The sequence below is a fragment of the Anser brachyrhynchus genome, assembly GCF_964034855.1.
Source record: "Anser brachyrhynchus genome assembly, chromosome: 1".
Classification (NCBI taxonomy): domain Eukaryota; kingdom Metazoa; phylum Chordata; class Aves; order Anseriformes; family Anatidae; genus Anser; species Anser brachyrhynchus.
The window spans coordinates 46,446,313-46,472,435 of NC_137694.1; the positions used below are offsets into that span (position 1 = coordinate 46,446,313).

At 38.5% G+C, this 26,123-nt stretch overlaps 1 protein-coding gene across 13 annotated transcripts in view; it reads left to right on the forward strand.

The window, feature by feature from the left end:
- ANKS1B (ankyrin repeat and sterile alpha motif domain containing 1B) overlaps positions 1 to 26,123 on the forward strand; it is a 441,985-nt gene that overhangs the window by 372,711 nt on the left and 43,151 nt on the right. For 10 of the 13 annotated variants that reach the window (XM_080595951.1, XM_080595956.1, XM_080595957.1 and 7 more), the window contains 2 exons: positions 16,268 to 16,375; positions 21,725 to 21,904. In XM_080595951.1, the coding sequence (XP_080452077.1) occupies positions 16,268 to 16,375; positions 21,725 to 21,904 (288 nt within the window). The remainder of the gene's footprint in view (positions 1 to 16,267; positions 16,376 to 21,724; positions 21,905 to 26,123) is intronic. The other 3 variants (XM_080595958.1, XM_080595955.1, XM_080595954.1) reach the window with 1 other exon arrangement.

Consider the following 26,123-nt stretch of genomic DNA (forward strand, 5'->3'; position numbering starts at 1 on the left):
TTGGAATACAGCATCTCTAAGTGAGACACTGTCTTCATTGCAGTTGGTGGTATTTTGCCATTAGCATCAAGAAAACCAGGATGTCACCTTTGTTAACAACACGAAACATTTGACAGAGACTTTTAGTGGCATTAGATCTTTGCAGGCAGGTAATTTATAACCTTGTGCAAAATATTTTAGATACTGTCAAAGTCCTAACATAAGTATTCTTGATAATTTATTAAACTGTGTTAAGCTGATATTCAGTGTACATTCAGAAATTAAAGCAAAGCAAGGCATATCTTAGCCTTTGGGAGCAAGGAGCCTTGGCCTGAGAACAAATGTGCAAATCTAACTAAAAGGTAAAGTGTTAGGTGGGAACTAAACACAATTTCAATGGGGAACATAAGTTGCGCAGCCCCAGATTTCTTGCACTGTGGTACTTTTGGCATGCTGGGAAGGTTTCTCAGTGGGTTCTGCTGCCCTGAACAAGTACATAGGTCCACAGGCAAAAAAAAAAGTATAATAATAATTATTCTGCTTGGATGATTTTGTTGTTTAATATTAAAGTTAATGAAATGGCTGACCTATTGAATTATTTTCCTAACCATTTATCCAACTTTAAAATGCATGAAAAATTCAATACTAACAGCAAAAATGATTTAAATGTTGTGTGTTCAGTGAGCACATAATAATCTGCAATGCACAGATAACTTTTCAGTTTGCTGCACAGAGATTTAGCTGTGTAACTCTGAGCTAAGTTAAAATAATGATGTACATTTTCCTGTTTAATTTTAGATTCTATTTTTCTGTATATGGGTCAGCTCTTTAACTCAGTCCTGCATTAGTCTTGTTGCACAAAGCAGTTTTCGAACTACAATCAGGTCTTCCATGTTTTTATTTCTTTAAAATACTGAACTGTAAATGAGGTTTAGTTTCTATCTAGAAATACAGAGGTTTCCAATGACAGTTATTGTCTTGTAATCTGCACAACAAAAGTTATGTTTACTCTCTGAAACTAATTATTTTTATTAGTGACTCTTCTACTGGTAAATCTCTGTCTTTTGTTGTTGTTGTTGTTTTTCTTTTTTAACCTTTCAGGAATTGTAGAGTTTAAAGAGAAAAAACAGTTGCTTTTTTCCCATCCTATTCCATTGTAAAGTTCAATAGGTTTTTCTATCATTCACTTGTCCATGTATCTTCTGTACTGTTGTGAGGAAATTTTTAGCACACTTGCTTGTGTCTACATTTTCACTAAATGGGGGAAGGTGGGAAGGGGAGGGAATAACCTGTCTTATTTTGAACTTGCTATAGACCATATGAGCTTCTGTGAGCAAATCTGAATGAGTAATTCTTCAGTTAAGCATCTCAGAAATATGAGACTCTGCTCCCAATTTTCTCTAGTATGGAGTAGTTTGATGCTGATCAAGTTCTGGCCTTGGCAGTCACTGTCTTTTCAGACGTGTTGTGATTTTCTGCAGCAGTGTAAGGGCTCCCTTGCACATTTTTATTTCTTGCTTTCTATTCACATGTGCATGGATGAACAGAATAAATATGTCACACATCTTTATATAAAGGTGTGTGTGTGTTTAAACTCCACTTACACGTTTCCGTACACTTGCATGCCAAGTATTTGGAATCAAGTCAATGGATTATGCCCATTCAGGTTACGCTATGCTCTCTGTTTTATGCCATAACACTACACCTTCCTGAGGACAGCAGTTTGGATCTCTCAGCAGAGTTCACTGGATGGTACTGCTGAGGGATACCAGCCCAGGTCTTGTCCATAGAGCTCTCCGTATTTAGTTCACTTGTACTATTCATACATGGAAATTCCAATTGCCCTCGGTTTATGTTTGATATAGGTGTTCTTAATGCATACTTTATTATTAAACATATGGAATAAAAATGTGGTTGTAGTTACAAGAATGAGTGTCATCACATGAATAGAAGCTGTATTCTGTGGGTATATCACCCGGCCTTTAATTTTAACAGGTGTTATAAAGTGGTGAGCTGCTAAGTAAATATTACTTTTTTCCCTTCTCTGATTTTAGGTGATGCATGTAGGGAAAAAAAATGGCTAGTGTTGGCTTTTGACTTTTTAGTGTCTATTGAAAAATAATTTCATGCAGATCTTACAGTAGACACACTTCATTGTGCTTGTCAATTGTTTCACAGCTTTACACATATTTTAAATGAGATAGCTGGACTATGCAGCTTTAGCATTTAAATGAAGCCAAATTAGTATTCTGTCAGCAAGCAGAAGGGGTTTTTATACTAGAAAGGTGTAGGAGGGAGATGGATAATGACGGGTGAAACTTGCTGATACAAACACATGCCATGTTTTCTAAAAAAAAAAAAAAAAAATTTAAATGTAAAATTCTGAACCACTGAAGCTCATACATTGATAAAGCTGACCCTGGATGATTTTAACATATATGGCAATTCCTGGGGGCTTAGAAAATTTGTTAGCAAAATAATAATGTACAGAAGTAAATTTTTATATTTGCTAAGTATTTTTTACATCATGACACTGTAATAATTTGCAATTTAGACAATACAAAAATTTTATCCTAGTGTTCTAGTGAAGAGATTTCATAAGATTTTACGTAGCTAAAAATTTAAACTTTAGCAATTTAAAAAATAAAATAAACGACAATTTAAAAAATAAAATCCTCAGCAGGAGCCAAAATTTTGAGCATGTGCACAACACTTATTTATTTGAAACATTCTCGAACAGCCGTTCTGCAAAATGCTTCATGTTGGTAAAACATTTTCTCTATATAGCTCATCTCAGTAGAGAATTAAGCAATCATTTTGTGCCAGGTAGTGCTCTAAGCCATCACAGGCCGCAGCTGGGGAGGGGAGCTGGTTGCAGTGGTCCCAGCAGCACCACTTGTGCAGAAGACGCACTGTACAGACTACGAAAGAATAGAAATGTATGTGGGTGTTTGTTCTCTTCATTTCAACGGTATTCTAGAGGTGCAAAATAAGGACAGAGACTGCTGAAGAATGAGGCTGTCTCTTGCTGCAAGCTGAACCACTTGGGTGGTTATACCATAAATGACATATAAAATGGAAATTAAACATACATTCAAAATGTTTATTGCATGGTTATTTCACTGCTTGGAGTGAAGAGCAGATGCCTTTAAATCACATCTGATTTTACAGCTTCCTTTTCATTTTTCCCCAGGCTCTTTACTCCTTGGTCAGCAGGTTTTGCTTGTACTTTTGTTGCTGTTTCTCCCTGTTGCCTCCATAGTAGTCAGTAGATGAGGTGGTGATATGGTTGCAAATGCAGATTAAATTGCTGAGCTGGGTGGGAGTCAGTTAATAAATAAAGGAGACCTGGAACAAAGCTGAAAGGGGAAAAGGAACTTGGAGAAGGAACTGTTGAGCTGAAAATAAGATGTGAAGAGAGATAGGGAGAAGGATGACAAGTGAGAGAGAAGGAAGTGGAATTTGTTAAGGAAGAGGATAGGAAAAGTGTCTGAACAGCCAGAGCAAACAAAATAAATATACTCTGGTTTATCAGAAATGCCTTGTGGATGTCACCTATTGGTATCTTTCGAATAGCTACCTTTTAATTTTATTGTAAAATGTAAGTCCTTCCATTAGCTATTTCTCATCTGATTAGTATAATGACCCATTTTTTAGTCTCCCTGTTCTTCTCCTGTGTTATTCAGCCTCTTCAAATTTCTGCTGCTCATTTTGTCTCTCATAGGTTCCAAATTCCCATTTTACCTTATTATTTCAGGAGCTTGCGTTGGTTGTCTCTGCAGTTAAGAAAAGGATTAATAAAACTTAACATTTTCATATTAAGTTCTCAGCAGATACAACTGCTTGTACAGTCACAGCTTGGTTCTAGCTTGTGCCTTCCCTTGCCATCCTTTTGCTTATGGTTTGCACATGGCTTTTTTTTTTTTTTTCCTGCTTCCCCCTCACTCCCCAACCATGGATATGGAGGAATCCCATGCCTGTGTGAGGTTCCTTACACTGAATCTCATCTCACATTGGTCTGTAAGACAAGTGCGGGCTGCAACATTATACAGGCATAGTTCTCTGGCAGTACTCATTGCTGTCTGCACGTCCTGGTGCTGAGGTGTGTGGAGATGCGCTCAGCATCACCCCACGTCCCCGGTTGCTCTCGGCAGCCAAACATAGGACGGCTGCAGGACAGCTCAGAGCAGGGACGACACTGAGTGGATGGCGTGGAAAAGTGCATGTGAAAGCATCCCACTGTGTTCCATAGCCCTCTCTGCCTGGCAGCATCACAGCATGCTGCTTTAGAACCGGCTCTGTGACAATGCCCAGAGGGCTATGCCAGCAGAGAACGATTTTCAGGAGCAAATTTGAAACTTTCAGGGTTCACCATGCTCTCTGTTTTCTGAACTGGAATACGGCTTATATCTCCTGGGTAGGTGATGTGCCAGAATCTCATGTTTTCTTTGAAAATATTTTGTTAACTTTACATACAGTTCTGAACCTTGAAGTTCAGAATCTGGAGAATTATCTTGAAGGAATCTAGAGAATTATCCCTAAACCGGCTGTGCTGTACTTGCACGGGAAAACTTTGTTGCACTGCTGCAATGGTGGTTCTGTCGCTTTGGCTGACAGCAAGGCAGGTGGCTGTGCCCTGGGAGTGCCCTTCCTGACAGTAGGAGCATTAGCACTTGGTAGATGACTTATGAAAGATAAGACTTCAGAAAGACTTCAGAAAACATCAGCTGCACCCATCTCTGATCAAGTTAAGGTAAAACACAGGCGTTCCTGAAAATTAAGAAATTGTCCCTAGCTGAGTAAGCCCTTTATATGCGATACAGCAGCATAACAAAAAACTTCAAAAGTATGTCTTAACCTTTTAGCTAACGTATTTTTCATCCTACTACTAAAGTAGCACAGTCATTTACTTTTCCTTCTGTGCAGAAATTTGGTTTACTTATGTTGTTGAGTATCTGTAACAAATTTATTTGAGAAGAAAATATTTTATGATTCAAAGGTTAATATTGCAGCAGAAGCAGATAAGTATAAATGTCAGGGCTCTTAAAGTAAGAAAAGCCCTATATTTTTCTAAATCCAGATTATCACAAATACAAAAAAGATAGAAACCAACATATAAACAAGATGTGTACATGAATAGAAAAGTTTTTAAAACTATACTTAACTGACAACGATTAAATTTAGGCTTATTTTTTCATTTGAAAAGCCCCAAATTCTGTAGTACAACTCAGAAGTACATTCTAAGTCTAAATAAATCACGTGAAGACATCCCAAGTAGCTGCGTATTGGAACACAGCAAATACGTAAGTTACATTGTCATCTAATTGTCCATAATAAGCTTTTTTTTTTCCTCTTTGCTTGTTATTCATATAAATCTACTCTTCTGATTCATCATTAATCATAGTTCATGTAGTGATTTGGTATAAAATGTTCATGACAGGATTTCTTATGTTACAGTGGGTTAATGTGATCTGTACTGTAGTGCATATTTCTGACAAGATCATGTAGAAACGTGGCTTCACAATAGTATCACGGATTACTATACCTAATGCTATAAGTTAATACATATAAATAAATATACATATAAACTAATGCATTTTCTTTCAGGTTTAAAATTTCAAGCTCCAGCAAAATTAAAGGTCCCAAATAACTTGTCCCAAATAAATGTGAATTTTCATGGCATTTCTGATCTGAAGGGTGATTATTTAAGGGTGTAGCAGCATTCGTAAAATAGGATTAAAATAGAGTATGATCTTTTTAATGCATAAATGGGCTGAATCAGTTATATAAGATTTAATTGAAGAAATGTGAAAGTGATTTATTTTGGAAGTACAGATCAGATCACATGAAAGAATGTAACAAGCTCTGAGTATATTACTGAGCAGCAGTACTGGGGGAATAATTTGGGCAGGAGTAGAGCTGCTGGATATTAAACCGATCATCAGTCAGTAGCATAACGCAGAAAAAGACAGTGATGTATGGGTGTTGTGCATACTAACAAGGAGAGCATGTATAAAACCTTGTAGATGTCTGCTCCTTTGTACGGTTTACAAATTTAGGAGTGTGTGATATTCTTGGTAGAAAAGTTTTGTGAAATTGCATGTATGTTATGATAAATGACTTGCCAAAAAAAGGAAAACTGTTCTTTTATCTCTTCTGTTTTATATTATTTATTTTAAAGGTAAACATTTTATGTATATATTTATATTGCTTTTTAGATGAGGGGAGGAGGATAGTTGTCTTTTTTTCTGCTCGTGTTGTACTTTAGAAATCATGGCTGTGTCTCAACTGGAAAACTTGACCAGACACATATTATAATGAGCATGTTCCTTCTAGAGAGAATGAGATTGAGAGCATATGTAACTTTCCGCCGACATGTGAGTGGATGTTACAAAGGAGATAATGATTAATTATTTTCATAAATCAGTGAGGACAGAACAAGAGCTAGAGAAGAGACAATTTAAGTTAAATATTAATGATAACATAATTCAAGAATCAGAACAGTTAATCATTGGATCAAGGGTATTTGCTATATTGCAATATTTAGAATTATAGAAAGGTATGACTAGACATTGTGGAGACTCCTAACAAAATTAGGAGCTGTTTGGGAATTGTTATAGATGTGATTCAAGGCCTTTGACTTCTTGCAATGTGGGGTTGCTGTCCTGTGGTTAGCTGTGTGCACAGTACCACTAAGTCATTTTGGTTTCCTGTAGATCCAAGAATCTTCTCTGCAAAATGAGGACTGATGGTGTTTACTGATGGGGAAAGTGGAGAATGAACTCCTTGAACTCTTTCCTTCTTTTGACTCTACCATGTGGGTGGATGGGCCTAAGGTAAAGAACAAGAAAGGCAAAGTCTGAGGCTTGCAGATGAGGCTTATCTCCTTTTTGACACTCCCTCTGAAGAGAGCTTTCTCTGTTCAGGAACTTTTGATAAGGATGAAGAAAAAATAGAGAAAGAGCAGAGGTGAAGAAAACATGCTACACGACCAACCCCTCTCAGTGAGAAAATTCAAATGGAATTTATAGCGAGAAAGACTCCCATGATAATCCATTCACTTGTGGGTTTTGCCAGGGTGCTTCATTAATAATATAGCTGCCAAAACTGGTGGAATTCTAAAAGATACACACATATTCTTTTTAATTTAAGAAGTAACTTCAAGGAAAACAAGTTCAATATGACCAAACTCTGCTTTTTGATGTTGTATAAAGTTAACTGTAGTGAAGAATCAGCCTCCTTTTGGAGAGTTCTTCAGTACAGTTTGCCCACTTTCTTTGTTCTGAATTAGTTATGTACAAAAATTTCTCTTCCTTAAGCCAGACTAATGTTGAATGTTTAATGAAGGGATCTACATAAGAATATGTGTATGATCTGAAAAGCCTTGCAGTTTTAATTTATCTCAAATGATGCAGACAATCTTTCATGCTGAAATTTGTCATGTTGCTCAAAGCTACCAGGGAAGAACTCACTTGAGCTATTGATGGCCAAATATTTTTGCCACTTTATTTGTATCCTTTTGTAACCCCACTTTTTGATGGTGTTCCTTCCTGCTCTTACCTCAAGGCATGAAAGAAAAAGATATTTTGAGAAATGCTTGCGCTGTCCCCTTGCTGCCCCTGGCAGAGTTAATCCAGCCATCCTGCTGTGCTCGTAGAGCCTGTTCTCTCCCACCCGCAGTGCTTCCTCCTCACAGATTAAGAGTCAAAGTACAGCGTGATGCCAGCGCTGCCTGTGATGTATGATTCTGGTCTGCCATGGTGGCCATTGCCTTTTTAAAGGCATTAGTAGTGTTGCTACAGTTGTGATGGTATAGAGATTATAAACAAAGGAAGAATCTAAGGGAGAACTAATGGCTTTTTTTTTCAAGCTATATAATGTATCTGGAAAATGGACAAGATGTTGTGTTCAGGTGTTCAGTTGACAGGTAATATCACAGCCCAAATCAAACAAAGATTAGACAAAATTGCTCTTAATTTATTTCAGTTATGCTAATCAATTAGACTACCTGAAAGAAAGCAATGGATTATAACAGCTGCAGTTGAGATGAGCTAGTGGCTTGTACATTTGTAGCTTCTTCCAGTTGGTGCTGGAGGATGAGGCTGATGAAGGTTGAGGAGGGTGTGAAGCCTAGGAAGGGGTGCTACTACAATTTATTTAAAGCTATGAGTTTCTTTCAGAATCTGTAATAATTGTTTTAATGAGCTTATGTAAAGATTGCAAACCAAAGAAGTATAAGACAACTGGGAAAATAGTTTGGTGGAGGTTCTTTTTAAATATTGTTATAGTAAGGTTGTATGTCATGCCATAACCTGTACTAAGGTTATAGGTCATTCAAAATTTATTCTTTTCGGGATTGTCCTTACTGAAAGTAACATGGTGAAATGATCATCTAGCCGTTGCTACAGAACTAGTATATCAATAATTGAGGTTCCTCTTTACATCATGTCTTATATGTGTAGCTGCATATTTCCTGTGAAGTAATGAAATGGTAAAGATCTTGATAGAAGAGATATCCCTGGACAGCATAACCCAAAATAGAGTCAATGGTGCCTATACTAGCACATGACAAAATATGTTTTATTTCATCCAGTGTGCCAAATGCTGTCAAAGAAAACTGTATGGCCAAGGCTAAACAGCCACTCTGCAGCGGAGTGAATCTGCACTGATTACTGATAAGACAGAAACAGTTAGGAGAAGAAAAACAATTTTCATGAAATGGCTACCCTTTTTGTGACAGTTTTGTTCCAGTCCTCGGAGGGAAAATGACAGACACATCTGACAAACAAACTAGAAAAATAAAGGTAGTAACCGCTGAATACTGAAAAGAATAGGCTCATGGACCATGGTTTCTGTTAAAACATTGGCTTTAGGGTTCTTTGTTTGGTGCTAGCTGGCCACATCTTTCAGGTGGTCCAGTGTGAGAGAAGGTGTGATTTCATCATACTGGATGCATCTCATGTCTGACATGCACTTCTGTAAGCATAAAATTTCCACCCCATTTCTCTTTCCCCTATCATCAATCCTCAGTGTGAGTTCTTCTGTGGTCAAGCGAGGAAACAGATAAGGAGCTGGCTTTACAGTGGACTGCTCCTCACCTGTCTCCCAGGTTTGTTTCAGCCAGGTTGGCTCCCTGGGGTACAGTCCTGGGAGCTTGCTCTGCCATGGTGTGTTTCTGCTCTGCAGAGCAGCACCTGTCCCATCCATCTGGTATTTTTCCCAGCCCTGGTACTTTCTTCTGCAGATCTTCTTTATTTTCAGGTGTCAGGTCCATGTAGATTTCCTGAAACTTACAGGACATATCACCTGTACTTTGGCAATGTATTGGGGTGGGTTGTGTCCTGACCATCATGCTCTCAATTTATAATAGTAGAGTATTGACATTGCCAGTGATGGGTCTTGTATCAGAGGTTATAAATGCTTTTCATATTGAATGTTTAATACTTTAGGGGATAAGTGTATTTTAGGTTGCTGTGTGTGCTGTTCTGTGCAAATCACTCCACAAAGCAGCCTAAATGTAAGCCATAGATAGCCTCTTCATATCAATTTTGCTTGAACTAGTTATTCAGGGGTGGAGGCCATGCTTTTAATGTAAATGTTTTACGATATGCAAAAATAATTTAATAAATTGAAAATACCTTAATACAGTAATACTTAGGTCTTCAAGCATCCAATGGTAACTTGCAAACATAACAGGATTTTGAATGCTTTTGGAATAACCTATCTCAACATTTGTTCTAATGCTTGGCCCAGGTTCTCCTGTCCAGTGTTTGGCTTTTCTGTATGTATGCTGAAATCAATCTTTTTTTTTTTTTTAAGAAAAAAAACACCCTTTTTATTTAGAATGTCCCATTCTTTAAGAGCTTGAATGTTTTGATTTTGGTTTAGGATTGTTTATTTATTTTCCTTTTACTTGGAATTAAGTCCATGATGAAAATGAATCAAGATCAGAAACAGGATCAACTAACTTTACAGCTGTTGGCATTTTCTGCAGAGATTTGTATTTTATCTCCAGTTTCTCATTATATGAGCTATATTTCAGCCTTGTGTACAAATTAATGCGTTTGGCTGATAATTGCATATTAAACGTAGATAAGTAAATGATTAGCTCATTATGAAATGTGTTGTAGTACCAGTAACATTAATTAAAACGTATCCACTATGTAAGTAATCCTGCAAAATATAATAGGATAACATATTGGTGTTGCAATTGCTCTTTCATCGTCCTGTATGATTAACATTGAGGACCTCAAGGAGGTTGGCCAGGAACAACACTGCTGGTCTCTTTGATTGCACATTTTCCAAATCCGATCTGAGCCAGCAACTAGACCCGCTATTAGTTCAGTACAGAAGTAAAAATGCAAGTCAGTACTGGAGAGAACAGTCTAAGAATACTCTTCTAGTATTCAGTTTGGGAATTTATTCCACCTTCCAAGCTGTCCAATATTTTTTCCACTTAGTGCCTGTGAAAATAGAAGGAATTTATTTCACTCTGTATACAGACCTGCTTAGTGCTTGCTGTTTTTCACATAAAGAATATTTTCAGTCTTTCCTCTTAGAATCATTATTGTAATAGTCTATGTGTTTGTATGTATAATACACTTCTAGGATTTCTGAGTTATGTTTTTGAGCCTCATGTGTGTAAAAAAAAAAAAAAAAGAATGCACATATGTAATATTTGTCATTAAATCTGAGGCTTCCAAAAATATTAAATTGTGACATTTTTAAAGATCATGGATTTGACTTCTTTGTAATTAAAAAATAAAAAATAAAATTAAAATTAAAATGCATGTTAAAAGTGGTTCATTCAGCACATAGCCTGAGACATCCTCAGGAGATAAAATGCCCAGGTCTCGTTTTTGTTCAGGTTTCGTTGTATTTTCTTGATTTTTATTAATGAAAAATTAAACTAATATTTTTCCACTGAAATAATGAGAGTTATCAATTGCAAGCACAAAATCATTATTTTGTTTTTATCCTTAATGGAGCCAAAAGTACCAGCACCTGATATATTCAGACAGCCAATTCTTAAACTAATGAGAAATTTGAAAACAATTTAATGACAAAAATGTCCAGTGAAGTCAAGGCAAAAATTCCCATGGCCTCCACAGTACCAAAGGCTATCCTGAGCACTTCTGCAAAAAAAATAGTAAATCCTCATGCACCTGAGTCTGAGGTGGGATGGCAGGGGCTGAGCATCACTGCAGCACCGCTGATCTGCAGCAAGCTAACTGGCAGCACTGCAGCTCGGATGGGAATAAGTACCTGTGATTCAAAATTGTTTTTTCCTTGAGAAGGTTCTTGCTCTTTGGCTGGCTACTCAGTACCATTAAACTGCAGATTTGCAACTATTTTTTTTCTTTTTTTGGGGGGGGATGGGGGGGTGGGGAACAACATCAGTTCTTCATGATCAACATATAGAAACAGGACTTGTTAGGCAGCCATCTGTCTCTGAAATGCTATCACCAAGACAACTGACATCTGTTTCCAGTTGGGTGATTAATTCAGGGGGATAATGACACATATTTCGTATCATTATGATATGAAATCATAAGTCTCTTGCAATTCTTTTCATATACATAAAAAAATGATTGCTTCCATTGTAATTGTGGAAAGCAGAGGTGTCTTGCTCCGGGCAGAATTGCAGCAAGGATGCTTGGGAGCCTCTCTCTTGCTATGCGCCTGCACTTTGCTGTGCTTTTGGGGTGCTACCACAGAATCCCTGCACTGTTTAAAAACGAACAAGGGTTTGTGATAATTTGGGGTCATGATTGTAGGGCTGGAAGGAACTAGCAGCTACAGCATGAGGATCAGCATGAGAAAGATAATAAGGTATTGGTATGTGAAAAATGCAATGGAAGTTTAATATGGTTTGGGTGTGTCTGGAGCCGATAAGCCACCAGGCATTCAATATTGTAGCTACCTTACATAGTTTTTGCTTTCTTTTGCCTGCACGTCTCATGTTCCTGCACGTGAGATGGGAAGAAAAGAGGTGGGAGGGATGCAGGATCTTGCCTTTTCCCACAGCTCTCAGTCATTTCAGGTCTAGGGCTGATCCCATGGGAGTTCGCCCTCGTGGAGGAGATTAACGAGCCTACTTGGTAAATGGGACTCCTGGGTCTCCAACATCCCACAACAGCTTTAGCTGAGCTGGGAGGTTGGGGCATGGGGTCATTTATCATCTCTGCCATGTAGTGACTGTCATCATTTTTTATGAAAGTATAATGACTCAGACATATTATCTTTCAAATTATGCCATTATTACACTATGGAATTTTGGTTGGTGTGTGGTTTTTTGTTTGGTGTTGTTTTGTGTGTGTGTATGTGTATTTATTTTTTGGGGTGATGGTGAATTGTTGATCAGAGATATCAGTTAGATGAGTAGGAGTTTTCAAACTTTGAGTAAAAGTGTCCTCCATCCTGGCCATTTATATAGTAATGCATTTAATCCATTTTCAAATTTTCAGTTATACCAAGCACGATGATCAGGTGAGCTGTGCTGGATGACCTAAGCTAGCTGCATGAGTATTCTGGGCATTATCATGTTTTAGGATTAGTCCCGTGGTGTGATATTGTGGCAGAAAAATGGTAATAATCAATATATTCTTCACCCACACTTCCAGAATAGCCTGGAGTTTATTGCAGCATGATCAGCAGTACAACAGTTTAATAAAATTGAATTTAGCTAGCTTTTTAGGCTGGTTGCTTGCAGAAATAGAAGAACCACGCCTTATTGGTTTGTATTTAAATTTTTTTCTTCTTAGCTCTAAATGTTAAGGTTGTTTACTAATTAAATGAAGCTTAAATTCTGAAGTGTCTGATGCTGCCACTAGAGAATTACCAGTACTGTTCTGATCACTCTCTGCTTTTCCACGTTGAAGCTAGCTCCTAGTGTCTGATTGCTGTTGCTGTTTTAGACCAGACTGCTTGCACTACTGCAGTATTAATTTTGCACCATACAGTAACTTTTCAGATTATTCCTAAAGAAAGGGAATAGATGTCTTGAATTTCAGTAATCTTTATAATGCCAATTTAAAAAAAAAAAAAAAAAAGTAGAATAATTATAAAAATGCGATGTTCATTCCTATTATTCAATCAGAAGAAAAGATCAGGCAGAAGTTTGTTGCAGAAATAATGCTCAGTTTTAGATGGAGTAACTTGTTAATTCCAGCATCTGCATATATACAGCCATCAGGGAGTTGCTGGGCTACATGTGTTTGTTTTTTAAACATCTGTCAGCTAAGTCAGAAATCTAAATGTTGAGTGTTTCATTGGTCATATTTCTGGATTTCTTACATTTCCTTGTGGAATTTTATTTTATATACTAATCATTGGAGAAGATAGAGATAAAAATAGGATTGTGTTTGTGTGCATATACAATTTCTTTGGACAAACGATTTGGGCCATTCTCCTTAATTATATTACAAATACAAGCAAATATATTAGATGGAGTTGCATTATTTTTGTCTTAGGTATTGTACAGTTGGTGTGGATCACCATTGTACCATTGTGCTTTTCCTGTCCTAATAATGAAATACAGGCTGTGCAATGCCTTAAGCTACACTCACAGTTTGATGACATTTTCTAGCTGATTACTGCAGCCGCACTGTAAAACTTATTTCATTGTCATGTATGAAGTAGGCTCCAGCTCACTTGACAAAATGTCTTGCTACATAGCCCTTGAGTGCATGGTATTTGTTTCACTGTTACATGGTACAAAGAAGACATTCATTCACCAGCAACTAACTTGTGGGCTAAATATGTGCAAGACTTTTAATGGTGTTTTGATATAAAACCTTAAGGTGTTCCTAAGATATTGCATTAGGCAACTTTACTATTACACATCATTGGCCTATATTTGTGATATTTGACAGTTGTGATAAACACTGTTGAGGATAATCCATCACAGAACAACTTATTGGCATTTCAGGGTGTTTGTCTCAGAACTCAAATATAGAAGTGCCTCAGAAAACAGTATTTTACATTCATTAGTCAAGTATCAGGCTTTACAAGTCCGTTTCAAGAAGAAAACAAGTGTCTTCAGTTGACAATACATAGTTCAGATGAGTAACTAGATCTATTAGCTGAGGGTGATATGTTTGTGTAGATTGCATCTTTAAATCCCTACTACTACCACTTCTGTCTTGGGTTGACCACCTTTTTAGTGGAATAACCAAATATGGAATAAACTTAGAAGTGTTGATGGTGTTTAAAGATCTGTATTGTTTTGAATATGAGCACACTTTTTGAAATAGGTTAACCATTTAGACCTGTATCCTGATCTCTGATGTGGGAAGTCCCACAAGACTCCTCTCCTGTTCAGCAGCTGTATGAAGTCACAGAGAATTGCTTTGTGTGGATTTCTTTGCCTGGTTTGATATGGCTAATAAGGCATTCAAAGCACTGAGGACCTCAACATGACCCACGAACTGTAGATTGACTTAAAAATCTCTGGGTAGATGCTCTTGATGATGGGGAAGCATTATGAAAGAAACAAGTTCACTGAAGTGCATTACCTGAGTAATGCTTAAAGCAGCTGTAGTTCTTTCACGTGTTTCATACAGTTAAATACTGAGATAAACTGTGCACCCTTGTGTTTAACATTCAATGTAAACTGAATACATAAGTCTCCCGAATGCCTCTGGCATTTCTGTATGCTGTGCTGTCTGAAGCTGTGCTTTATGAGTGATTCTGCAGATTTAGACTAACGTGAGAGAGAGCATAACAGGCCTGTGGGACTCTGCAGCTTGGGTCTGCTGCTGGGCTTCAAGGTCTCAACAACCCTCTTCAGCTGCCTCTCATGTCATAGCCCATCATTTTATAGTTGCAGGCAAACAGGATGTTCTTGATGTTCAGTGATGTTGGATAGTGCAGTAAAATTTAACAAAGTGTGAGTGAATTCACGTGCCTATGGATAGGAGGTCACCCACCAGAATGATGGCTGTGTTGCCGTACCATAACCTGAGATACTGGATCTAAGAGATGCCTTTGGAAAGTTGTTGCATTTTCTTTGTTGTTGTTTTCTGTTTTGTTTGTTTGTTGTTGTTTTGTTTTGTTTTGTTTTTCATGAATGTTAGTTCTTAATATTACTGCTTAAGCTGAAGTAGTTGTTCACTGAAGAGGTACCATTTTCAGGGTTTTTGTGGGTACTATTACTTTTTCTAGGATGAGTGAGAAGTTTCTTTCGACTGAAGGGTGTTGACACGTGGTGGTCCTAAATATAGTGGGAAGTACTGTCTTCTGGGAGTGAATGGAGGCAGCTCTGGAGTATGAAACCATACACAGTCTGCAAGAGTTATGTGAGGATACCTCTGAGGACAGAGGCTTGCTTCTGCAGTTATGGCTGCTTTACACTTTGAAGCAATTGTAGCCATTAAAGAATAGCATCAAAATATGTGTTTGTTTTTGTTTTTGCCAATAATGCTTAAGTTTCCTACTTTCTGCTTCTTCTCTTCTGTTCTTCTGTTTCCCCAAGAACAGTGGGTTTTTTTGTATGTGGTAGGGACATGGAGAGGTACAGGTGGGGAGTAGTTGCAGTAAATTTAGAACACTTTTTCAGCAGTGTTTTTGGAGTTTAGACAAGCAGAAGGCATTTGAACCTGTCCACTGACGGTCAGGTTTGTGTGCAATAGAGATTTTTCATTGCATATGATAAAAGTAGTAGACCACCAGGACAAGGTTGGGGAGAATGTTTGTCCTGGTTTTCTTACATGAGGATGATTCTCCAAGATAAATGCAAACTCTGCGTGTCATTCAGAGATTACCTGCAAAAGGCATGGTGAATAGATTTAAAAGTAATACTATTTGATCATTGTGCAGTTCATTTTCTCCCTTGTCGCTGTCTCAAAGTATTTCCTGGCTGTTCCTCACTCTCTGGTCCTTAATATCCGCATATTTCCCATACCTATGAATCCCTTTATCATTCACTTTTTGCCTCCGTCTCTACGTTTCCAGTCTCTCCCTCCCCTTCCCTTGTTTTTGCTTCTGCTTTGCTGACTCTCTTCCTGTGTCATTTTTCTCTCCTCCTTACTCATCTGTGAGCCTATTTCTCATTTTCTGCATCCATACCTACTTTGGTATCTTCCTCCATTTTACAGGATTTTTCCTCTGATCTCACTTCTCATTTTCTCTGTCTTTTGTTGCCTTGCACTGTTCTGTGTCTCCTTAACCTGCGTGGTAGACTAACTTGTTAAAATGTTTAAAGTGAGAATGGTCTCAGTGCAAATGGATCTTTATTTAATGATTCCAATGTGTTCTTTTTAATGAGATCTTTTTGTTACTTTTTCAGGTCTTAAAAATTAGCTTGATTGGCCACCGGAAGCGCGTTCTGGCATCTTTGGGAGACAGGCTGCACGAAGATCCTCCTCAGAAACCACCTAGGTCGATAACCCTCAGGGTGAGTCCCTATGAAAATTTGTTTGCATTTCTTTAAAAGTCAGCAAACGTTTCATAATATTCACATGAAATCAATGGCTGCTTTGAGTGGGATTCAGCTTAATGTCTCTTCGGCAGTTTACAGTGTGGATGTCTTAGGCTGACCTGATCAGCCACACCTGCTCTTATAGCCATTGGAGAAAATTTGACATTTTTACTGGGTGATTCATCTGACCTGGTTCAGATGTCTACGTTAGGATGAGATAAGTAGTGTCTTAGAAGTGCCAGCTTATCCTCTCAGCTGAAGAAGTTAGCTCAGGAACAGATGTCTACAAGCTGCATGTCTGCATCAGCCCTTAGGAGTCCCAGCCCAAGCGATCAATATTGCAGAACGAGAGTTACTGTTTTCCGTTCATGTTTTGAAAATGCTTTCACTTACTTTTCAGAGGAACGCTTTATACTTTCTTTAAAGATTGCCTCTTGAAATTGTTGAGATAAAAATGCCATCAAGGCATTTACTGTGTTACCGTGTATAAAAAATTTATTTGCATTTTTATTTTTTATTTGTATTCCCACCCCCAGAAGCCTTGTTGCAGTGTCCCTGTTTTTTTTTCACACTTGCCCAGTTTTAGTCTCCTCTCATTACACCAAATTCTCTCAGTTTCTTTGGTCCAGCGTCTTAGCTGTCTGTTACCCTTACCAAGTTATGGTCTGATGACCCATTCCTACTGTGTTCTCTGCAAGGGAGTTCATATTCATCAACACTTTTTATTTTGATATTTTAGGTCACATCTCCTGCATTTGATTGGTTTTGATTATTGTCATGGGGCTGAATTTGTGACTGGAATCTCATTTGGGACTAAATTTCCAAATGTCAGAGAGTGGCCTGTGCTCCTAGGTTAAATTTCCTGGTGTGAAGAGAAATAGAGAAAGACAGAATGAGGGCTCCTGATTTCTGTGACCAGCCTGTTTTCAGCCTGCTTAATCTCAAATGCCACATATAGACATCTTAAATCCAAATTCAACCTATTCCTAATGCCATGTCAAAAAATGTGTCACAAGCCTATGATGTCCTGCTCTAAGGCACATAGCACAAATGTGTGGATATTTTTCTAGTATCTTGTATTTGTTGTATTACGTGAATAATTTCCTGATGCATGGCAGGTGTTAAAACACTCCCAGGAAAGAGGAAACATGGGCCAGCATTTGAAAGTCACACATTTTTCCTCAGTACTGTCAGTGCCTTGGACTGGGGAATTAGTTCCTCTTCAGCAGGTGGGAACGTTTCCACAACCTATGCTACTGGTTAGAATTGTGTATTCTCAGTTAATAGTGAAGATAAAGCTGGATGTCCTCCATCTGTAGTCAAAATGATAAAAAGTAGTCTGCTGCTCCACAGCTAGAGCTACTGATGCGGGCAAATGCTAAATGTCATTCATCACTTCATAGTATAGGAGTCTTCACAAAGAATCTTAAAGTAAAGGACATGAGTTTGGAGTAAGATTTCTTTCACATCAACCATGCCATTTCACCCAAAACAAAGACATAGTATTTGGTCTGTAGTTTGCAACAATTTTAGCTTGAAAATTGGTTTAAATAAAATATCCGCTGCTATTAGATTGATTTATATCTAATAGAAAAGATTGTTCCTTATTAAAAGAGTCTCTCTTTAAGGTCCCAAGGTCAACCTAATTATTGCAAGCACTTTATCTTTTTTTTTTAACTCTTTTCATACTAGTTTTTAAGGTATTTTATATATTTAAAGGAAAAAAAAAGTTAAATATTTAGAATAGGAACAAATAGACTAATTTCCAGAAAATACATTATTTCCACATTAACTGTGTGATAAGGAAACATTATTTTGATTTCTAAGTCATATACTCAAAAGTTAGAAAATGCTGAATCTCAGGTTACCTGTGCAGTCTTACTTTCCTTTCTTGAGTGCATTATAATGTAATATTTAATTACATGACCAGTTTCACTGTTTTCCATGGAACCCCACCTTCACCCAGTCAGCCTTGGAGGTCAGAATTTAAACTAGGTATGACAATTTAGAGTGAAATGTTGAAGAAGTGTTAACATTAGTAATGATAGTTTAACACAAAATTCAATGCACTAGAAAGAATTCCTTTTTTTTGGAGCTGGCTAGGCAAACATCAGTGAGGCATCAGGGGAGCCAGGGTGGTCTGGAGAAGGATCTCCTGAAGATCACTCTCCAGCCCTGAGCTGCGTGGTTCCAGCTTGTGGTGGGTCTGAGAGGTGGGGACAAAGGAGGTTTCAATAGTGAAATGTATTGTCAAGCATCCCTGCGTTCACAGTGGGGTGGAAACATGGTAGTGAATACACAGTAACTAGCAACAGCACAGTACTGAATACGTGATAGCACACTGCGTGGCCATCCATGCCTGATCTGCAGCTCCGTGAAGGAAATGAGAAAGTGGGTATGGAGTGAAGAGGAATGAAGGAAGAATGAGAGAGAGCTTCGTGATTAAAAGAATAGCTGTAGCTATGAGAATACAGATTCACACCTGCTTTTGCCACAAAGCTCTTGGATAATTCTTGGCAAGTTATTTAAGTAATTGCCTCATAAACAGTCACTAATTGTATGTTACAGACATTCTGCGTATTTGACTGGAGTCTGGAGTCTGATTTATACAAGTGCTAAGCACACAGTACTGCAAATTAGATCAATAGAAGCAGGGTTTTGAATACAAGCACTTGGAAAATCAGGCAATAGATACTGTAATTGGGCATCCAGAGTGGCTGATATTTATTAGCCTTTGTCTGTGTGTCTCAGTTCCCTCGCACTAAAGTGGTGATTATAAAATGCCAGAAGTCACAGGGTGTGGTGAAAATAAATTGATTGAAGTTTGTAAAGCACTTACAAGCATCATGAAAATGACAATATTAATCATTCTATCTTCAGAGCAGGATCTGAATAGAATTTAGGGAAGAGGTTTGGGGCCATGAAATGAGGTGAGAATAAAATACTGATTACACAATAACTAATGGTAACATGGTGCTGAGTATATGACAACATGCTGCACAATTGAGGATCCATCTGTGCTGTGAAGGACTTCTCTGAGAAAATAGCATGAAATCATACAGTTAAATACTGTACCGTAATGCAGAGGCACCATTATTCTTTTATTTCTTGCCTTTGTAATTCTTGCCTTTATAGCAATCTTCCAATATTGATTTTTGGGTGAATTTCTTCTTTATATGCAGTTTGATAAAATATGAAAAACTTGTGGAACCTTGATAACCGTTGCAGACTCTTCTGACACTGAGAGCCACTGATGGCCATGTCAGTCGATTGGTGCTAGCACTGGGTGAATTGTGGTTAGGGTAAGAAAGAGGTTACATACCTTGCTGGAACAGCAGGTAGCAGCAATTAGAAAGGAAGTCGTTTGGTGCCCCTGTACTCAGATTATTTTCAGCAGAGGGTTGTGTGCACCATTGTGTCAGTGCTAGGTCTGTGGAAGAACCGGGAACAGGCTTTAGGGATGATGCCTCACCAAACCTTCTGAGTGTATGCAAACTCCAGATTTTCAGAAGAATTTAACTGGGCCAAATGTAGGTGGATTTGCATGAAGGAGGAAAAGACTATTCCTGAGAGGAAAACATTCCTTTCTTTGCCCTGGGAAATGTCAAGTACATGTCTCAGATCACAGGCAAGCTAGAGAATTAAAATAAAAATAATAATAATGGAAAAAAAAAAACAACTCAGTGAATTAAAAGTTGTAAACAACTACCCTGATTTTAGTCAACCAACGTGGAAAACACTAACCTGTTATTGTGACTGTGAGGAATAATGTCACGTAGACTCCTACAATTCAAATGTTAACATCAGATATTACTATTACTTGAGCACAGAAAGAGATTTGCAACTTTTCTTTCCATTTGGAAGAGATTACAACTCTGTTTTCTTTCACTATATCTTGTTTCTTAACAGCATGGAGTAAAGTACCTTAATGCTTTGCAGAATTAGGTTTGGTTCAATGTAATCAGGCATGAAATATCCACTTTAATTCTTTATTTAAATGAAAAAGCACTTTTTTTTTTTTTTTATCTCCATGCACACTGGAACAGTTCTTTGCTGCTTCTCATTGTGGAGCATGTTCAGGTCGCTTCTTGCTTTTCAGTATTAAAATACAGTATTACAGCAATAGGTAATTCAGACACTGCAAACACACTCCTGGATATGTTCTTTGCTCCAGAGAGCTTACTGCCGGAGGAACCACTTGTGTCAGAGAAGTTGAGCATTGTGGGAGAGAAACTTTTACACCCTTCCAGTCACTACAGCAGTGTTTTACTGTCCATGCTGGATGGTGTGTCCACTGACTGAACAGCAAGGCTGTTGATGATGATTGCAGTCATCATCTCTGATGATAATGATTGCAGTCACCAAGGCAGTGCTGAGCAGTGGACTTGGGCAGTGGTGTTCATAATTTGTGTTTGAACAACTGATGGGGTGTGCAAGAGAACAGGTGTTTCCAAAGGTACGTGCGGTGGCTGTCTGTCGCCAGTGTGGTGGCAGATCCTGGTAAAATGTGTGATCAAGAGGATGTGTTTAGCTCTTAATCAGATAGAGGTCATGTATCAATTTGCATGGTATTTGCACATTGACTGATACAAGGTCACAGTTCAGCACAGGAAAATCCTGGTGAAATGTTTGTACTCTGATGCTTTCCATCATTCTAGGAATTGTTATTTGGCTTGTTTCTGATGTCCAGTACCTCAAGTTAAAGTATGTTCTGCAAGACCTATAAAAATTGTAAACAAAGTATCTATATTTTGTAAATGTTCATGCATTTATTTTTTCAGGCAAGGGATGTTGCTAGAGTTCAAATCACTTTCAAATCACTTTTGCTTCTCAGAGTGGCTTAAAAGGTGGTGAAAATGTATTTCATCTTACAAACAACTAGTCCTAAATCACAACTTCCTTTGGGCCTTGACAAGAAGTAACTCACTGTTTGTCTCTCTGTCAGTCCTAGTAAGGGACTGCTATATTATACAAGGAAGTTTTGGGGAAGGAATTTGCCACGTGCTCAGAGCAGTAATGAAGTATTCTTCCCTCCATGTGGGCTCTGCACCTTTGGTAGCACATTTTTGGGCAAAGAGCCAGTTTTCTGAGTGTAGTCTGTCACCTCCCTAGCCACATGCACAGGAAGAAGAGAGTCGTCTCCTAGAACCTGCCTTCCTCCTGGTCATGTACAAGGGAGATGGAGAGGTTCTGAGGAAAGAAAATGACTGCTTGCTCTGTGCCTATTTTTTTTTTTTTTAAGTATTATATGAAATACACTTTAAAATGTGTAGTTTGAACAATATGCTGCTCTTGTTATGCTGTATTTTTGTCCTCTCTGTTCAGGAACCCAGCGGTAACCACACTCCTCCTCAGTTGTCTCCATCACTTAGCCAAAGCACTTTCACTACTGGTGGCTCCCTGGACGTTCCCCACATTATCATGCAGGGCGATGCAAGGAGGAGAAGAAATGAGAACTATTTTGATGATATTCCTCGGTCAAAGCTGGAGAGGCAGATGGCACAGGTAGGATTACAACTATGCCATTAAAAGGCTGCACTTTGCTGCAGTTGGTTACAGAGCTAATTCTAACCGTAGCTATGGGTCATACATATATTAAGGCTGAATTGTAAACCACAAAGATTGACATTTTTTCCAAGCTGGTTGTTCCAGTTCTATTTCAAATACTGTAAGTTGGTGTGCCATTTCTCTTGAGAGGAAGAGTTTTGGGGGTGTTTAGGTGCCTGCAGGCTGAGATGAAGGTGCCTGCTGCATACCGGAGCATGCAGACTCCCACTGGCACTGCCTCTGCCTCTAGTTTCTGTAAGAAGGTGCAGATTCCTCAGTTTCTGAGCAACTTAGATAAAAATGAGCTGTCAAAAAATCAGAGGACTGGTGGGTGTGGTGATGAGGGTCAGCAATCTGCTAAACTTTGATCTGGGGATACATCTGAGTGTTTAATAAAAGATTTAACTGTGTAACAGCTCATTTTAGAATCACAGCAGCACTACATCCGAATGGACATTAAATCAAGCTGTTCATGAAAGACTAAAGTAACCTCCATCTCTAAAAATCTTCACCCAACCAAAATATGGGTACTGATAATTTTAAATCAAGCACGTGTTGACCAGAGTAATATCCTATACCGCTCCAAAGGTCAGTAAAGTTGAGCTTTGGCATCTTGTCAGCAAAAATGCCTTAGGATGAACTGAGCTGTGTTTTGGTGGCACATACTATGCAAGACAGCCATGCTTTGCAATGCATGCTGGGGACATGCCTTCGATTTGCCATTGGAAGCAGCCGGGCAGCCTGTGCAGTTCACAGCGTGGTTCATCCCATCACATAGCAGGATGCTGCCTTCAGCCTTGCCTGATACTTCCCAGTGGTTGTCAGGCATAGCCCAAAATAGAGTCTCTACCCAAAATCCAGCCTCGAAATGGAAATAGCTATGCAAATAACTATATTATGGTTAACATAATGAACAAAAGGCTGCAGTCTCTGAGCTAATTGCATGAACAAGAAGAAGTAATTAAATAAACAAGCAAAACAAGGTGCTGCTGTTACCTGGGAACACAGAAACAAATTGAATTTGATCTGTTCAGAGGACATTTCTAGGCAAGTGAAATTGCATTTGTTAGGGCGGGGCTGTTTCCTTGCCTTTTTAAATCACCTCATTTTCTGCTGTATTTTCTGCTGTGTAATGTTATTGTACAGAATTAAGGGGAAAGTTGCCTGGTGAATGAGCTTGTTTTCCAATCAAAGTCTGCTGGGCTTTCGGGGCAAGAACAAGGCTGAGCTGAAGTCCAGCAAGGAAAAGCCCACTTCTTACTGTGCAAATATTTCTTTGAAGGTCATGAAACTTAGTAGTGTGAAAATTAAGTACGCACTTGCTCATGGCTGAGTAGACTGGTTCATCTGCTTAGTTTATCACATCACTTGGTTTACAAATCCCCATTCTCACTTCCTCTTTTAGTCTTTTAGTCACTAACATTGGAGAAGAAAAAAGCCATAGTAGCAATTCTTCCTCTCTACTTTTCACTCTTTTCTCTTCCTCCTTGAAGTCCTGATATTCCCTTGAGGTATGACACACTCGTACCTCAGAGATTTTCTTCAGGCAGTTGAGATTGCTTTTCGAGAGGCTGTAATATGTTGCATAGCCAAAGAGAGAACTGAGTAGTCAGTACTTAGGCCACTCCAAACCACTTAAAACCAATTACATGATCTTTTATATATATATATATTTCTTTGAAGTGGAGGAGGTGGGGAAGGCAGGAGTTTATACCTAGTTTGTACCCACTGCATGACTTCAGTGCCTTCTAACTTTCACTGTGGAATATAACAGTTATCCTTTGGGACTACAAAGGGGAAAATGGGTTCAGTGAAATCTGTAAGACAGTACTTTTTGTTAGTCCCCGAACTCCAATCTGTTTGGAGTCTTTCTCAGCTCTGCCCCCAAATTCTGCATTGCTGATGTATGCAAAATTCCCTTTGACTTTAATGGGAAAGTCAGTGACTCCCTCTGGTGATCATTCTCACTAAATTGGACTCACCCCATTAAGAGGCTAATCAGGGATTTCTTCAACCATTCTGGCCCAAAAATAGATTTTTAAATTTACTTTTTGCAATATGTGAAGTGGCACTTTGTGAAAATAAACCGTATTTCCATCAATTTTTTTCCCCTAAAGCCCCTTTGAAACTAAAGGTGTGATAATTATTTCTGGAAAATAAAGGATATCCATTTGATTAACATGAGCCTTCTGCTCCATGTTTTATCTAACAACTTCCTCCTTGCAGTTTTCAGGCTCCTTTGGCTTATGTCAGTTCAACACATCTTCTGAGGCTGATACCAATCCTGCTTTCCAGCTAGAATATTTCTCACAAACAAAATAATCTAGAGTGATTATTGGAAGAACCATATTATTTATCTTAACCATTTCTTTGCTAAGCTGTTTGCATGCTGCTGTATGAATCTGCATGTTTACTGGGTGCCATGGTAAACAGATGTGCATAACAATGTCTTTGCTGTGATTTTTTGAAAGGGTTAGAGGTATACTGTTCACAATGAAATTAATGGGTATTTTATGGCCTTGAAGAGAGAGGCAAACACAGGAATGAGAGCTTTTTCATGGTATTGCCTTCATGAACTTGATTAGACTATGTTAGGATAAGGCTGTTTGTAGCCTCAATTTAAAATTTAAAATCTGAAGGGGATATTTTGAGAAAATCACAAGATCTAAAGTTGCCATCCTTACTATGGCCTGTGTTTTCACTGACATTTTACATGGGAATCATCAAGCATGTTGATCTTTGCATCAGATATCAACCAGTGTTTGTTGAAACAATGAGCACATCAGTTTAAATCTGTTTTCCTTTGATCTGCTAAATGGGCTTAAACAATTCTCTAAATCATAATCAAATCTGCTTGTAAGTAATACAAGACTTTGTTTCCTGGAGGAAGCACTGATTTAAATTTACTTAATGTGGGTGGTTTTGTCTCAAGGCCAGCATGTACCTTCATTCACAGTTCCCTAGCAGACTGTTTGCGACCTAAGAGGAAAAATCCGAATATAAACAATGAGTCTAACCAATTTACGTTCCCCACTGGAGTAAGTTTGGTCATCCAGCTCTCCAGTTCACATCCAAACTGTTAACTGTGGAATTCTTCAGTGTCTGGTTGGATAAATCACAACTGCCAAGAAGGTAGTACAGAAGATTGTGAGATAGTTTGTTTTCAGAAAAAGGAAGAAGAAAAAAAATTCAGAAAGGCTTGAGTAGTCTGAGTCATCTCTGACTGTGGATGTTGAGTTCTGTGCCTGCAAGCTGCACATTAATGCGATCAAATTAAAGTAGTTTAAAATAGCTGAGATTGCTCTTAAGATTGCCTAGACCTTTAAAATAGAAGTGAAGTCATAGAGGCAAAGCCTAAGAAATCAGAAGGAGGAGCCCATTGAAGGCAGTGGGCTCTTAATTCACCCCAGACATTGCAGGGAAAAAAAAAAAAATGTGGGCAAGAGCTTGGGGGGTTGACACACTGAAAACACCCTCCCCATGGCAAGCAGGCAGGGAGGTGTGGGGAGGGGAGTGCTGGTGGAGCAGGGCTGGCACGTGCTCTCCCCACAAATGAAGGCACCGTGTGCCCAGAGGTGCCGGAATTCTGTTGTTTTGGGAGGGGGCACATGGGTGGGAGCCTCTTCAGGGCTCTCAGGAGAGCTCTGGGCTGTCGCTGACTTTGGTAAAACAGGTAGTAAGTCAGGTTAAGCTTTCTGGTAGGATCGTCATGGCCCGTATGAGGGGCACCCCAGTGGGATGTGATGGGAGGAAGGGAATCACTTAGATCTGAGAGTTGGAAAAAATGTACGCAAATCCGAGCAAGAGTAGTTCTTTCCCAGAAATGCTAAACCCAAACTTAATTCTGAAAGCCCTTCTGGTTGCTTTGGTTCCCATTGGCTGAGGGATTCTATTGTTCTCTTCCCTAAAGCACAAGCTAACCAAACTGTAGTAAGTTTGAAATAAAGCTTCCCCCAACTAGTGGGATACTGCTTTGTAACATTGTTTTGTGAGATATAGTAATTCACTGAAGGAAGGATTACGACTGATGTCTTAGAGGTCTTTTCCAACCTAAATGATTCTATGATTCTGTGTGTAGAAGCTGGTTATTTAAATGGGTTTAGCAGCTGAGATCCTTTTTCTACAGTAAAGGAAAAGTGTAATAAAAAGAAGAGACAGAATTAAAGAAGACCTGTTT